Source organism: Apteryx mantelli, chromosome 1 (genome assembly GCF_036417845.1).
Source record: "Apteryx mantelli isolate bAptMan1 chromosome 1, bAptMan1.hap1, whole genome shotgun sequence".
NCBI lineage: Eukaryota > Metazoa > Chordata > Aves > Apterygiformes > Apterygidae > Apteryx > Apteryx mantelli.
Window position 1 is genome coordinate 134,987,147 of NC_089978.1, and position 16,077 is coordinate 135,003,223.

Sequence of the window (16,077 nt, forward strand, 5' to 3'; positions counted from 1 at the left end):
TGCCCCAGCAGCCCTTCTTGCCTCCATCCTCCTGAGGATCACAGCCTGGAGCTGAAAGAAGAAGGAACTTCAATGTGTACATGTCAAGTTCCTTGCCCTTAGCAGGAGGTCCCACCAAGTCCTAGCACTCTTATGTCCTTCCCCAAGGAGTGACATGGGGGTGCTGGGTGGATTCTACTTGGTGAGGCCATGTTGGGTGGGGGTGAGGGGCTGGTGTCTGCAGCTCTGGCTTGCTCTGTCTAAAGGTGGCCTGGGAGATTAGATTGATGGCCTCCTGACGTCAGATGAGATCTGTTAAAAGGTATTTATCTCAGGCTTGGGCCAAAGCTGCAGGAGAGATTAACAGAGATTGAGGCCAAGATAATCCCATCGCAGCATCCCACTAAAGTGGCTGCCAAAAGGCCTGCTGCTTAAAGCTTTTGCCACCCCAGCCCCTTTGCCCAGTTGTGTTTTCCCCAAGCAATGCTCTCTTTGCCACCCAGAGACAACATGACCCTGGCCCTGCCCTGCCATGGATTTTCCCTTGGCAGGGCTGCAGTAGGTGACACCGTCCCTTCTTTCCATGCTATCTATCTGGGGTGTACGTAGAACACTGTCTGTGGGAGAAAGGGCATTCCTGTGGATTGTGAGGTGCAGCAAGCTCTGCCCCGGAGGTTTATAATCCTCGCCTGTTCTGGCTAATCTTCACTTTATTAGTTTGTTGCTAATATAGACAGAGGGAGTCAAATCTGTCTGTGATGGTTTCTTTCCCTTCAGGAGCAGCATGTTACTCTCTCTTTTCACCCCTCCCCATCCACCTGCTTTGCATTACGTCCCAATCCGATTTCCCCAAGTCTCTGGTGTCTGATTTAATTTGCCTGATGCTGCTCCTGGAATCAGCCCTCCCCCCAACCCCTCCCATCCATAGCTGTCCAGCTCCCCATGGGGAGATCAGTCCTGGGAGAGGCTGAGGAGTGGAGAGGGAGCAAGGGACTCCCAGAGTGGACAGGCAGGACTGGCTGGACACTGCAAAGGGACGACCTGCTCCCCTGGCCAGCAGGGAAGCCATTCTCCACAGGGGACGCCGACTGCGAGGGACCCATCTGGGAGGGGACTGCAACCCACCTCACTCTCCAAATCCCGGTAAGGATGCTGCCTTGATGTTATCCCTCAGCTCATCTTACTGTGCCTGGTGCTTGGGGCCCTTGGTTTTGTGGTGTGACCTTGTGGGGGTGTGAGGGTCTCTGTACAAGGGCTGACCCCATATGCAGGCATTTGAGGATGTGGTGGGGAGGATCATAATGGGGAAGATGTTGGCATTAGCATTAAGATGTCTTTATGATGATGAAGGACTTGGCATTGGGATGGGGATGCTTGTTCTCCCCTTGGTAGGTAAATTGCACCAGTTTCCAGCCTGGAACAGGAGGGCAACACCTCCCCTGAAGGACCTGGGACTCACACTCAATAGACAGCCCTGCGTTCTTGATGCACTCCTGCACACCTCTTTGTAGCTGGCTGCCTCTCTGGAGGAAGGAGTCCACAGAAAGCAAGGAATAAAGCAGGGTAATTTTACCATGGCCTTTGATCTCTGTTGCAGGAGAGGGGGATCATCTCTGTATCTGGCTCTGCAAGGAGCTCAGGGTCACCAGGGCGAGCATGCAAGGCCAGCCAAGGAGATTACACAGGGACCAAGGGATGCTGCCTGTTAATACCCTGCCCTCCCTCCTGCACCTTTACCTTTTCTATTTACAGCACTCTCCTAGCTATGCAACTCAAAGAGAGGCAGCTCCCTCCCCAGCCTGGGGGAAGCTACCCAGAGGCTAGAAAATGAGGGGGTCTGACTCCCCTTTCTTCCCACCCATCACTCCCACCTCATTCCCACAGGGAAGTGACTCAGGTGACTTGGCAGAGAAGACAGTCACCTGGGATGCTGGAGGGGTCTCTGCCCTGATGTGGTGCAAGGGACATAGACACTACCCTGAAAAGTCACACAGTGACAGTAAAAGGCAGAAGTAGAAAGATGCCAGACCCCTCAGCTTCGCACCAAGATAGAGGCACTTGGTCTGCAATAAGAAGACACCCAAGGGCTCAGGATGCATCTGGTTGCCCATAGGCAGGAAAGCTACAGCAGGAGCCACCAGCAAGTTTGTCATGGGTGAAAGGCAGGAGGGAAAAAGGCTCAGTGGAGCTGTCAGGTTGGAGAGCAGAAAAAGATGAAACCAGGCCTCAAAAGCCAAGAACTGAGAACTGCATGTGTACAGTCAAGGCAGAGCTCATAAGACAGGCTGGTGTGAATCAACTAAGTCAAGACTTTGTTTGAGTGTGCCAGGCTCCCAAGTGATGTGTGTGGCTCTGTAGGAAGCACAGGTCTGCACACAAGTACTGGTGCCAAGGTCAACTTGCCGTTAGCTCTTTGCAATGCCAGGATGGTGGTGGGTTTTTCTTTCTTCAAAGGTGCCTAACAGCTTGGTTTCCTCTACTGCTAAGCCTCTACCTGAACAAGCCCTTATTTCCTGAAAGCACTGGGCATGCACAGTTTAGAAACCCTTCCTCTTAAAACGGGGCTGGGCAGCTATCATGAGCACCCCTAAACTGATCTGTAGATCCACAAGAAATGTTCTCTGGTCTCTGGTCATTCGCTGCCTGGGCAGGAACCTGCCTTGGCCAGACTCCAAGCTCCACTCCCTTTCTCCTGTTCTTCGCCGATTCAGTTCCCCCATTTCCTGCCCTAAATTTACATGGTGAGATGCCCTTTTGCACACCTATCATGGTCCTCCTAGAAAGCAACTGCATTCCAGTGGGAACTAGGTGACTCATGCTCAAAAAATTGCATTGGGATGTGATGAGTGGAGGTGATAGGTGAAGCCAGAGCTATTATTATCATTCATCTGTGGCTTCTTGTTCTTCTGAGACTGAGAACAATTCACAATTTCATTTAGCTTGTTCCCTCAAAGGGATTTAAAGGTCTGGACAGAGTCCTGAACCTAAGCTGTACCTTTGCTATATTTAGTTCTTTTTATCTGTCCTCAACATTGTGCCCCTGCCCTTTGATCTTCCTACTGGCTCTCAAAGCCCCTCATCTGGTTGTGCAACTTCACAGAACAGGTGCCAGTGAACTGGGTCTTCCATGATAATGCCAGACTTGAAAAAGAAATGGCCAGGAAAAGAGAGAGAGTGGTGAAAAAACAGGAGAGATGCAGGGGAGACTGGGGATCTGACAGAAAATGAGGGACACTCACACAGCCTGCTTCAAATGGGGCAGAAATTGCAGAATAGAAAGAAGGAAGAATAAGGCTCCCATCCCTATGCAGGGCTAGGTGGACAGAAACAGAAGTCTATGAAGTCAATTTAGGGCAGGTGGGTAGATGATGATCTCAGATGGCCAAAGATCTGGAGAGTGACAGCCTGGAAAGCCAAGAGCCAGCGTGCTTCCAGCTGGAAGAAGCTTTAGAAAAGGATTGCCATGGGAAGGCCAGGCTTTCAGGGCTTGGAAATCAAGCAGAAGAGGCTGGAAGGAGAGTGTAAACCAGAAGACATGGCCCAGGAAGAAAACACATCAATGTTGAGGGTTGTGTAGATGTGATGGTGGGGAAGCAGGGCCAGCCATGGGGAAAACTGAAAAAGGGGAAGACTTTGACCAGAATGGTAAAGCTGGCTCTCCACAGGGTGACTGAAAGTAAATGTTTGCCACTTGGTGTGCTGGGAGGCAGTGATCAGAGCTGGACGCAGTCTCCAACTCTTGACTGTACACCAAAGTTGAGGGGCAAACTCTGCAAAGATAAGATGAATGTGCAACCTCCCACTGAAAGCTGCAAGGCCCTGCCCCCCGCCCCAGTCAGTTAGCTGCGACTGGGATGCCCAACCCCTTCTCAAAGGATAAGTGCATTCAGGTGGATTTTCCTGCCCAGCTTCACTCAGCCAGGTCCAACTATGTATCCTTGCCGGGAGAAACACCACTCATCATTGTTCTGTCACAAGGAGAGGAAGAAAAATAGTGGAAGGGGGCCAGCTCAGGTGCTGATCTCTTCCCATCCTTCAGTGCAGTGGAGGTTGGTAGTCCTAGATCACTGCTGTGGCCCATGCCTCCAAGCTCTGGCAGTGTAGCCCTGGGCCCCCTCCTGCTCACTCACCCATAAGCTGGAGCAAGCAGATCAGGCCAAATGGCCACATCTAGTGCCTGGAAAGCGAGCAGAGGAGAGGCAGCATGCAGCCTTGCAGTCAGCAGAAACAATTGCACTAGCCTTTCTCTGTGGGGCATAGTCTGACATAGCCTCTCTCAGGCATAAGCACAGGTCCTCCTAGGAGCTGTATCTCCCTGGCTTTCCTACACTCAAGCTGTGCCTCAGGAGTCATTGATCAAGCAGAAATTAATCCTGCCTGGAGGATCAAAGGAGAGCCACAGAGACATTCGGGGGAAAGGATTCTGGAGAGAAACTCAGAGAGCACAACTGGGGCCTTTATCTGGGGCAAAGCAGCAGGCAAAGGTGAGACACAGGGAACCATCTGCATGTGCTTAGGGATTGCCCCACAGGGAAAGAGCAGCCTGGCACAGAAGCACCCAAAGCCCTCTTAGCTGGAAGAAATGATGCCTTCAGACAACATGGCAAAGAAGGATAGAGGTTATGTGACCCACAGGAACCAGAAGGAGAAATTCTACAGCTACTGATGGAGCATTTCTTGAACTTGTTACAAAGTGCTGCTTTTGATGGTGGTGCCACTGGGCTAATGGAAACACCTGGAGCACCCCAGACACTCATACTTACCTGAGAGAAGGACTGAAGCAACAAAGACCAGATTTCTCTTTGTGAGTGGGACATGATAGAATCACTGGTGAAGTTTTAAGTACACTTAATAGCAAAGAAAGAGAGAACAAAACAGAGACGCTGTATAATCATATGGTTCACCTGAACCTTGCAGTTCTGCTTCATTGCCTTCTCTGCAAAACAATATAACAACAACTGAAGAAGGCTCAGAGAACAACAGAGGTGATCAGATGTAACAGCTTCCATGTGAGGAATGACTAAGCTGTCTCTGCAGTCTGGAAAAGAGGTGGATGAAGAAGGATATGACAAAGACCTATAAAATCCCGAGTGACACTGAGCTGAATAGAGACCAATTACTTGCTGATTCTTCCAATTCAAGAACTAGGGGCCATCAAGTGAAGCTAGTGCCAGGCAAGTTCAGAAGTAATAGAAGCAGGTACTTCTCCACAGAGCATGCCATTAAGTTGTGGCACTTCTCACCATAGGGCACTGAGGATGCTAAAATTTGACACAGGCTCAAAAAGTGACTGGACAATGGACTATAGCATACAGTGCTACTGCCTCAAGCTTGGGAAGTCAATGAAAAGCTGGGCTAGCAAAGTAGGAGAAATACCATTACGTGCTTATTTTATTCTTAGATCCTTCCCTAGGCATCCACTTATTTTTTTTAGGATGGGAAATCAGAAGAGAACCCTGAAAGAGCAGCTCAGCAGCCCTCACATTGCCTTGATGGCCAAAAAGCTGGTGGACACTGTCCAGTGATGTTTTGCCTAGGAAAAAAGATAGGAAATAGGCCCCACAGCCACTGGGCTCCCCACATCAAGTTTCGTCCTCCTGGAGCTGCAGGTAAACAGCTTGACCATGGAGAACCCAGGACTTTGTAGGGTCTGGAATAGACAGGGTACAGATAAAGAGGTGAGGGGAGAAGTACAGAGCCTCCGTAAGAGGTTCTGGAGGTCTTCAGCTCCCAGTGAACATGTAAGTGGGATAGAGAACCAAATGGACCTGTGATCAGATCCAGTATGACCTTCCCAAATGCTAAAGGCTTTGACCAGATACAGTATGACATTTTCAATCATGCTGCTAATAAATGGCCACCAAGCCCTTATCAGAGACACCTACGTTTTCGTAACTGAGCAAAGTCATATTAGTACTCTTTCTACCTCACACCTCTCTCCTTTGATTTGTCTTTCCAGAATCAAGGCTCTGCACGTGGAGGAGCCATCTCTAGATCAGAAAGATGGGGGAAATGGAACAGATGAAACAGGAGGCTGAGCAGCTGAAGAAGCAGATTGCGGTAATGCTGTGAAGTCATGAAACTGCTGAGATAGCACCTGTCCCCTGTGGCCAAGTCCCCATCCCCTACTTGGCCTCAACTTGGAGCTGAGTATTCTCCAAATACATCCTTGGAGCCCTCTGCAGTTCTGCACAGCTCTTTAAGTGCTAATGGGGATCCTCTTAGCATGGGTAGGGGGCAAAAAGAGGGGGAGAGGAAGGAAGAAAAGGGGAGACTCTAAATGGGTGAGAAGCAAGTGGACACAGGCATCATGTCTGCAGGGGACCACAGAACACAGTATATCCCTGGGCTATCCTCTGTCTGGGAGATAGTTGGTGTTTTGCTAGGCCAGAGGATCCATGGAAAGGGTGTAGCATGGGGAACTGGATGCAGATCACCTTTTGGCTCACCCTCCTGTTATTTGTCTAACAGGTGTTGAGGAGCCTTGGTCACAGACCAGGATCGCACTGGGCTGGGCAAAACTAAACACAGCAAAGCCACAGTCCCTACCTCTGACAGCTCCCGCTTTAAATGAGGCTCTCAAGTATGCCCCTGAATTTCATTGCCCTCATCACACGGTGCTTTTCTGACTCAACCTCTCTTCTCTCTTTTCCAGGATGCCCGGAAAGCCTGTGCAGACACAACACTTGCTCAGGTAAGGGGCAGAACTGGCTGGCCAGGTGAGTATTTTAGGGTCAGCTAGCACTACTGCAAGGTGGACTCTCCACCAGTCCCAGGGAAGGAGTTAGGGAGCAGAGTTGTGGGGAGCAGAAAAGCTCCTATCAGTCCAGGCTTAATTCTTTCTCTCTTCCCACTCTCTCCCCAGATTGTGTCTGGAGTGGAAGTGGTTGGCCGTATTCAGATGCGGACCCGAAGGACTCTGCGTGGGCACCTGGCCAAGATCTACGCCATGCACTGGTCCACAGACTCCAAGTGAGAGAGTTGCTGCTGATCTGCTGGGTGCTGAGGGGGGTGCAAGGCAGCACACAGTCATGGAGGGCAAGAGGGCTCTGATGGGAAGAGAGCTACTAACACAGTCTTGTGCCTCTCTCATAGACTCCTGGTCAGTGCCTCACAAGATGGGAAACTGATTGTATGGGACACATACACTACCAACAAGGTAAAAGTCAGATGGATGCAGCAGATGTGGATGCTGGAGTGAAGGCCCTCAGAGCTAATGCCCTTGTTCTCTCCCATCTCCTCTGCTCCCAAAGTGCAGACCCGGTTTCTTGTCCTCTCAGGTTCATGCCATACCTTTGCGTTCTTCCTGGGTCATGACCTGTGCCTATGCCCCCTCAGGCAATTTTGTGGCCTGTGGGGGCCTTGACAACATGTGCTCCATCTACAACCTCAAGACTCGTGAAGGCAATGTGAAAGTGAGCAGGGAGCTCTCAGCCCATACAGGTGTGTGTGCTGCCTACCTACAACCTAGGTGCCCTCTGCTTCCAAGCTTCCCTCTTCTAGCCCTGCCCTGTTTCTTATACTGGCTTGTTCCCACTTCCCAGGTTATCTCTCCTGCTGCCGATTTCTGGATGATAACAATATTGTGACTAGCTCTGGAGACACCACATGGTGAGTGATATCTTCTCTATCTTCACAATACAAGCAGTCACAGGCACTGAAAACTCACATAGGTCTCCAGCTTTCAGCACTTCTGGAAAACCCCATCTCTAGGAGTTATGTGATCACAGGAACAGACACTGTGCAACCCCTCTGGCTCTTAGAGGCACAGCTCACACCAGCAAGTGGAGTTCTTTTACTTTGCAGTTACCCACCTTTCCACTATCAAAGGATAAATTGCTTATATGCAGGGAGGCTATACAGAGTACTTAAGGTACTTAAGTACCTTAGGAAGCCAAATTCTTAATTCCTCCCTCGGTAGAACAGATGCTTCTTTTCCCAGCTGAGGCCAAGTCAAGATGCAGGTCTACTGGTGAAGCAACATGAACAATCTACCCAGTTCTCATAAAGCACAGTATTATTTATTCTGGCACAGAAAACATCATAAAGTTATGTAGAGCCTACATTCAAGCTTCATTTCTCAAATCTTACACACTATGCAAAGGTCATCTATAAAGCCTGCACACGAATCCTTGGTTCCTGGCTCTCCAATAACCCTGTGCTGTGACTCTGAGCAAGTCTGAGTGTTTATCTGCCCCTCTCCCCCTACACCTACCTTGGCAGAAACTCTTAATCAGGACAAGCCAGGATGTGGCATTTCCATCAGAGATCAAGGCTACATGGGGCTTATTTGCCTGCAGATAGTATGGGATCCCAGGGAAAACAGCCCATGCATCCAACAGTGTGGGTATAGCAGTCCTTTTCTGGCTACTCACCTGTAGGTCCCTCTTACATCCTCTCACTATTCCCTTTGACTGTCACCATGAACACTGTCAAATCACAACCGCCCCACCCCAACCATAGTCTAACTCTGTTTTGGTTAAGTTAGGAAGAGCAACAGCAGTGAAGATGTTGCCTGTTGTATATAGCTAATTCCAGTGATATTCTCACCTGTTTTCCCATTCTATAGCTATACCTGTGGCTTCCTCTCCTTTTGTTTCTAAGTGGGGCAGCTCTTAAACCCAGCCATAGAGCTGATCTGCCTTGGCTGGCTCTGAAAACTTCTTTCCCCTCCCACAGTGCACTCTGGGATATTGAGACAGGGCAGCAGAAGACGGTGTTCCTGGGTCACACCGGAGACTGTATGAGTTTGGCTGTCTCCCCAGACTTTAAATTGTTCACCTCTGGGGCCTGCGATGCTACTGCCAAACTGTGGGACGTACGGGAGGGCACCTGCTGTCAGACCTTCTCAGGGCATGAGTCCGATATCAACGCCATCTGCGTACGTATGCTGTCTGCATGGTTGTGATGACAAAGGAAATGGAGGTGGGTTCAGCACTGAAATAGGGAGAAAGCCTTAGGACACAGGTTGAAAGATGCTGTCACTGTTACACGTGGGGAACCAAGGTCTCAGGAGACCCTGGCTCCATGGTCCAATCTGAAGTAGGGAAGATCTGAGTTCAGTTCTCAAGTATCTGAGAGTCTGAGCCAGTCACTGAAGTTGAGGCTGGTTCTTCCAAGGCACTGGGGCACCAAAGTGTCTGGGTCTGACTGCCATTCTCAAAACACCACTTGAACTCAGCCAGCACATAGGGGCCTGGAGTTCAACATGCTAATATAAGTTCTGATGCAGCTTTGCTCATAGCAGTTGTTGGGAACCACAGTTCAGGCACGCTGTAGGAACCCTGAAGCAAGACACAAGCAAGGCAGCAGGAATACCTAACTTAGGTGAGGGTCTCAGCCAGCTTCAGATTATAGAAGTGGTAAGTTAGGAACACAGGGAGATGATCTGAAATCTTCACATGAGGTAGCACAGAAATTTGGGGACTAGTGTCCCTCTCAGAAGCAAAGATTCAAACCAGAGCCCCAGAGGGGACAGGACAATAAAAGTGTCAGTTTAATACCTTTCTGCTAACTAAATGAGTGCCAGCTTCCTGCAATGTCTGTTGCTTGCACCAGCCTTCACTGACTTCTCACCATGGCTATCCTGCCAGCCATGTGGTTTTCTGCTACACCTGGTCCTGAACAGGTCTTTCTCCCTCAGGGAGTAGGGAGGGGAGGAGGAGAAGGACACACAGAAGAGCCAGCTTATGAGAAGCTTTGAACATGAAGTTCAGACAGCCCAGTGAGAAGACAGCTTTCATAGCTCTGAGCCTTGCTAGACACCACCTGGGGGTAACTGGTGGACATCAAGCCTCAAAACAACAGTTGGGGTAGAATACACTACAATCCTTCCCCAAACACTAGGACATCTTGCAAAAGCTCTAGCCTAGGTCAATGGCTTTCTGGAGGTGGAAAGAGTCAACCTGGTCTTAGGAGAAGCATGAGTCTCCCTCTCCAGCAGATTCAACTTTTAAGATCCAGTGTCTTGTACCACTGGGTTTTCCTAGCCCCATGGCTTTCTGGTGGTTAGCAGGAAGGGGAAGATGTTAAGGAAACGTGTGAGGCACAGTCTGATTAAGATCTGGTGTGTGTCCTCCTCAGTTCTTCCCTAATGGTGAAGCCATCTGCACCGGCTCAGATGATGCCACCTGCCGTCTCTTTGACCTCCGGGCAGACCAGGAGCTCATAGTATACTCTCATGAGAGCATCATCTGCGGAATCACGTCAGTCGCCTTCTCCCGCAGTGGGCGCCTCATGCTCGCCGGATATGATGACTTCAACTGTAACATCTGGGACTCCCTGAAAGCAGAGCGTGTGGGTGAGTGGCTCCTGGAGCTCCCTCTCTTATTCCCTCCAGGACCTTCTATCTCTACCAAGGCAATAGAAAGGCTCTTATTTTTCTCAAATGGACACGTTATACTGACTGAAGCTCAACAATGCCTCCACACTTAAGGAGCACACCACAAGTTGTACAACCACCTTTTGAATAGAAGAACTATCGGCTTCAGTCATTAATCTCAAGGAGGGCAGGCCTTTAAGCCAGACTGTTTCAAGGGGGGGAAAAAAAGAGATCAATGTTCCTATTAGCTAAAACTGCTCACAAGCATAGATAGTCTCACATTGTCTCTTAGTCTCTGCAGTTTATCAGTTTCAGTTGCTCACAGTGCCACTTGGTGGCCAGGCACAGAGCTGAGCATGAAGCTGGGCTCCATTCAACATTTTTGGATGCTCAGTGATGCTCATACAAGGAATACACACAAGTACTGTTCTTTTGAATCAGATACAGCACCTAGTCTCTGAAAGTTTCTAACACTGCCTGCCTTTTGACCTCCAATAGCATTGCTATTTCTCAGTCTTATCAAGGATGCTCCCCTTTCCTAGTCATTGCTCCAAGACAAAATCAGTTGTATATTGCAGCAATTTCTCCTGTATTAGGAAGGTTCAGCCAGTTGAATCCCCAAGACCATTGTTCTTTGGTCACATCCCATAGACAGCTGTATGGCATGCACAAATGTTCTTCTGCATGTTTGTTCTTATTAACAACATACTGATCCTAACACAGGGGCATACGTACACAGGCCACAAGTCTATGATGAATGTGCTCTATTTGGCCAACTCCTTTGCCTCTCCCAGGCCCTCTCTCTTTTACTGAACTCTCTTCTTCCCCTCCCATCAGGAATCCTCTCTGGCCATGACAACAGAGTGAGCTGTCTGGGGGTGACAGCAGATGGCATGGCTGTTGCCACAGGCTCCTGGGACAGCTTCCTCAAGATTTGGAACTGAGGATGACAGCAGAGAGGGAAAAAGCAGCAGAAGCATGGCCCAAGGCCTGAGCCCCTGCAAACAGCATCATCAACTGAACACAACAGAAACTTCTGCTTATCACTCCCACTTGTCTCCATACACAGGTCACTTGTAGGGGTCTCCTAGAGTGAAAGGAAGATGAGAAGTCTGGGGGTTGGAGGTAGGGCTGAGGAGTAGGAGCACACACAGTAGCAGTTCTCTCCACCCTTAAACAGGCCCAGCAGTTTCTAGCCTCTTGCAGGCTTCAGGACCCCAGCCAAACACAACTGTTCATCATGTCTCAGGCCTTTACAGTACAGTTCAGATACCCTGCATCTTCCTTCAAACACCTCTACACATTTGACACCCATCCCTCTGAGGACTCCTTATCAACCCCTCTGTCCCAGACTAAGCTCTACCCATGATTTAGCTAGGTACAGCTCCTCCACATGGCTCTATGTACCTGCAGACATTCCCAGAGAGGCACTGGGTTTGATATTTTTATCATGCAACCTCTACCAAAAAGGTAGGGTAATTTGGGCTCATTTTCCATAGGGGAAGACTTAGCTCAAGTTTTGTCTATGCATAGATGGGGGAAGCCTCCAGGCCCCCCAGAAAACCAGGGAATATTATGTTTATTCTTATTTCTTGTTTGCTTCATGCTGTTCCTTCTCTTTTTGCCTCACCCCTGCGTTGTATGGTGATCCCACCTAACCAGTAGTCCTCAGCCACTGCTTTCCACTCTGCTATAGCACTTCATAGTCCAAGCAAAATAAAGAAACCTCACATAAGTACCACAGGCTGTGTTCCTTCCTGCATTGCAAAAGTACTGCAGACATAACTCTCCTCCTGTGAGGGCTGCACACTTACCCATTGCTCAGGGCATCTATCCTAAGAAGGGAAACCACAAGCCTTGCTCTACTTCTAAGTCCACAGGGAAGGGTCTCCCTCACCTATGTTTTGGCTGAAAATGTCCCACTGCCTCTTGTTCCAACAGGACACCAAGATTTGCTGCCTGAGAGTTTGGGCAGGGAGCCAAGTTTATATCTTTGGGCCAAATTTATATCCTTTGAGATCTGAGCTCAACTTCAGGCTACAGCCATTATGCAGGCATTATTCCAACAGTTGGCTTATAGCCATATCCTGGGATCTCAAGGCTTTACTACTGACCATTGATAAACCACTATATTTTGTTGACCTTTAACAGAAGGTGAAGATATTACTACCAACACACAATATTGCCTCCCCCTATTTTGGATTTTGCCCTCAGGCCAGATATTTGCAGTGAGCTACAGTTTCCTGTGTACATTAGGCCCAGAGTCACAGTAGGTGCAACAGAACTTAGGAAGTGATCCTAGATAGTTCAGTCTTTCAGAGTAACTCCCCAGACCATTCTACAGTACATGAGTTGGAGTCCTAGACCCCTAGATTCAAGGTCAGACGCTTCTTCTCAGCACAGCTCTACTGTGCAGAGTTACAGATTGGGGACAGGGCTGAGTGTTAGGGCTAATGGAAGACTAAGTTATTTGTTCCCAAGTTTTGTCCCCAAAGAAAACAGTGCACAGGGGAAGGAGGGTACTCCTACTGTCCTATCAGGACAAAGGGTGCTTTTTTTTCTCTTAAGCAGATAAGAACCATATAGTGAGTCAATACAGCTGACTTAATCAGAAGAGACAAAGCCAGCACTGTACACAAGACATGCAATGCTAGGAGACACAATGTACCTCCTCCCCAACAGGGAGAGATGAGAAAAGTAACCACAAGTCTGGAGTTTCAGTCTATCGCAGGATTTCTCACACCTAGAAGACTCAAGATATAGAAGAAAATTGTAGCAAGCTCCAGGGAAAGGAGATTTAATTCTCCACAAAAGGACACTGATGGTTCTCTTTGTTCGAGTCACTCCAGGTACAGCTCCCAGATTTAAGGCTCCTGCTCAGATCCACTGTCACTTCCTTCCTCTCCCCAAGGTTCTCCCCCAGTGCATGCTTCTTACCCTAGAGCAGAAAAGCAACCAAGTTTAAAACCCAAGTTAACTGAGAGTTTGTTAATTAATTTTCAGTGGAAGATGTAGCCCATTTTTCAGGCCATTCAGATTTGCTCTCCTCTGACAATATCTAACAGAGTGATGGATTTCTTCCCAGAGCCTAAGAAGAGAGGATACACTGAAATGAACAATATTATAAGGTAGAAAATACAAGCATTGAACCAGATTGAGGGATCTGGGGACAAATAAAAGACTGACTCACAGAAAAGTACTTACGAAGTTACCAGGTTCTACAGGCCTGGGAGACCCCAGCTTCCATAGTTTGTAGGGCTCCAGTTCAGAATTGGAGGATTCTTTATTTCCACTCATTCCTCTCCCACAGTGTCTCTCATTAAGTTTTACCTGGCAAGGCGCAAAAGCACTGGGGGAATTATCATCCTGTAAGATGCTGAGGGGAGAGCGTCCAGTTCCACCAGATGTTGCCCTGATTTTGTTGCTGGTCTTGCATCTTATGGGCTTGCTCCCTTAGAGAACAAAGAACAAATCAGTAAGTCATTGCAAGTCCAGAGAATGCTGGATTTTAAGTTCTTCCTGGCTTCATGATCTAGTCTACTTGCGTGCACAGAAGAGAATGTTACCCAAGGACTCCCAGGTAAACGATCAGGACAAAGTTTTCTGCAGCATGATCTATATTAAAGATTCATCATCACTCATAACACTTACATGTACTTACCATTCTCCCTCCTCAGCTGTTCCTCATAGAGGAACTGCAGGATCCCTTTGAATAGGTCTCCACAATGAAAAGCCTGCCTCAGATTTTTTGATGTATAAACATATAAGCTCCTCTGTATGTTTACCTCTTATTTTGTCTATGCATTGAGGAGTTTTTCAATCCCTGACAGAAACCAGTTAGATAAGAGACCCCAAAGGGACCTCCAGTCCACCAGTTACAGCCTCTCAAGTAAAGGCTATCTGAGGCCATGAGAAACTGCTGAACTGGGAGGAGTGGATAAATTTTCTGCAAGGAAGTAAACCTGGTGGGTCTGGAGAAGGTACATACAGGAGATAGGAAACAGGTCAGGACTCTGAATGCTTCAACTAGGACACAGCAGTTCTCCAGGACAAAGTCTTAGGTGTCTCATGTCCCACATCAAGCACTGTAGAGGCCAGTCCTCCAATTTATGGCAAGTATGTTCCCCAATATTTAAAGCCTGCTTATTAACTTAAAGGGCGCTGAAAGCTGCAGGGCTAACTTGCCCTTATGCAATAAGGGCTCTCTGTAAGGAGCAGGAACATGTTTCTCTAAGATGAGACCAGTTCCCTCCCTGCAGCTTTTGAGAAAGGCTCCTCTGCAATTTCTCCTTCAACCCTGCCATGCACAGGTGACCCCAGTATTTCACTGGGGGTCTCTGCCTCCAGCCACCCCTGCAGTGGACCTCGAGGGCACTGCACTTACCTGCAGAGAAAGGGGGCCCAGCATGGCGAGCCGGCCTCACAGAAGCCTCACCGCCAGCGCTGAGAGAGGGTGGTTGCTCTCTCTCTTCCCCTGCCGCAGCGGTCGCCTCCCGGTCAGCCTCGACCGCGGGGCTCTGCGGGGCAGGCTCCTCTGCAGCCGCCTCCTCGGGGTGGCAGGCCACTCCCGACAACATCGGCTCGGGAGGCGCAGCCTCGGCCCCGAAGGCCTCGCTGAGCTGCTTCACCAGGCAGTCCACGCTGTCTGGGCAGGTGAGAAGAGGGCGGGCAAGGTGAGCCACCGCTCTGGGTGGACAGCCCACCCTCACCGGCCGCGGCCGGGGTCCCCCGCGTCGGCGAAGGAAGGGGATGGGGGCGCCCCCCGGGTCGGCGGCGGACTGTGGCCCGGCGGGAGGGCCCGACTCACCGTTCAGCACGGCCTTCATAGGCGTGTGGGAAATGCCCGGCGTCGGCAAGCGAGGGGCCCGGTCCCGGCTGGTCCCCGCTGCCGGCTCCGTGGGGCCGGGCATGGGGCTGCCCCCAGGGGAGCTCACCACCTGCGGAGACGGCAGGCGCTGGACGAGGAGTGGACGGAGGCAGCCCCAGTCCCCGCCGGCAGGACGGGGCCGGCCCGCCGAGGGGGGCCACGCGCGGCCCGGGGGCAGGGGAGCGTCTGTACCTCAATGGGGGTCCGCAGGATGCCGACGCTGGGGGAGCGGGGATCGCTGACGTGCGCCAGGTGCTTGTTGAGGAGGGGGTCGGAGACGGGAGTGACGGGGCAGCTTTCGGAGGCCCCCATGGCCTCAGGCGGCGCGCCACGACCCCGCCGCCTCGGCCGGGCCCGCACTCCCGTCCAAGCAGGGGACAGCAGCCACAGAGTGCCGCAGCCGCGATTCAAACCTCCCGCGCTGCGGCCGGCCGCCGCCCCATTGGCCCCCGCCCTGGAGGAGGGCCGCCTCGGCCCGCCCCCCACGCCCGCCTGTTGGCCAGCTCCGACGCCAGTCTCCCGAGGGTGCCGCCCCGCAGCGAGGCCCCTGGGGCGTTTCTACAGCGACCACTCTGGCACATCACCCCGGCTCGCGCGCCGCTCGCCATTCGCTAGAGAATTAAGCGTCCTCCAAGCTGATTGGGCGGCTCTGGAAGGCTCCTGAGGCCTGAAGTTGGCCGAGGGAGGTTGGCTCCCCCCGTGCCTCCATTGGCCAGCTCTGTGGGAACGACGGTCAAAATTCATCTGCCGGATGTCAATCTTCAAGGGACTCCCCGCCCCCGACCCTCTCTGCGACGCTATTGGCTGAGGAGCCCGGCGCGTCGGCACGGCCGTTCCGTGCGGCTGTCCGTAACTGCAGGAAGGCGGCTGCCATTGGACGAGTCGGTCGGGTTGCACTGCAGGGGGGCGC

At 50.7% G+C, this 16,077-nt stretch overlaps 2 protein-coding genes across 6 annotated transcripts; one reads left to right on the forward strand and one right to left on the reverse strand.

The window, feature by feature from the left end:
- The first annotated feature begins 234 nt into the window (after positions 1-234).
- Positions 235-12,335, forward strand: GNB3 (G protein subunit beta 3). Of its 2 annotated transcripts, XM_067303056.1 has the most exons (11): positions 235-1,122; positions 1,372-1,542; positions 5,939-6,039; positions 6,635-6,673; positions 6,845-6,951; positions 7,075-7,138; positions 7,260-7,422; positions 7,524-7,590; positions 8,659-8,860; positions 10,063-10,279; positions 11,138-12,335. In XM_067303056.1, exons 3-11 carry the CDS (start codon positions 5,983-5,985, stop codon positions 11,242-11,244), a joined length of 1,023 nt encoding a protein of 340 aa, XP_067159157.1. In that variant the 5' UTR covers positions 235-1,122; positions 1,372-1,542; positions 5,939-5,982; the 3' UTR covers positions 11,245-12,335. The 2 variants fall into 2 exon arrangements, with proteins under 2 accessions (XP_067159157.1, XP_013813597.1); XM_013958143.2 differs by lacking the exon at positions 11,138-12,335 and having other exon boundaries at positions 10,063-11,130.
- Positions 12,336-12,812: 477 nt separating this feature from the next.
- CDCA3 (cell division cycle associated 3) lies at positions 12,813-15,592 on the reverse strand. 4 transcript variants are annotated; one of them, XM_067303083.1, is made up of 5 exons: positions 15,360-15,592; positions 15,108-15,237; positions 14,685-14,945; positions 13,631-13,752; positions 12,813-13,238 (listed from the first exon to the last, which is right to left on the reverse strand). In XM_067303083.1, exons 1-5 carry the CDS (start codon positions 15,477-15,479, stop codon positions 13,098-13,100), a joined length of 774 nt encoding a protein of 257 aa, XP_067159184.1. In that variant the 5' UTR covers positions 15,480-15,592; the 3' UTR covers positions 12,813-13,097. The 4 variants fall into 4 exon arrangements, with proteins under 4 accessions (XP_067159184.1, XP_067159168.1, XP_067159189.1 ...); XM_067303067.1 differs by having other exon boundaries at positions 13,505-13,752; XM_067303075.1 differs by lacking the exon at positions 12,813-13,238 and adding an exon at positions 13,249-13,388 and having other exon boundaries at positions 13,505-13,752.
- Positions 15,593-16,077: the final 485 nt, after the last annotated feature.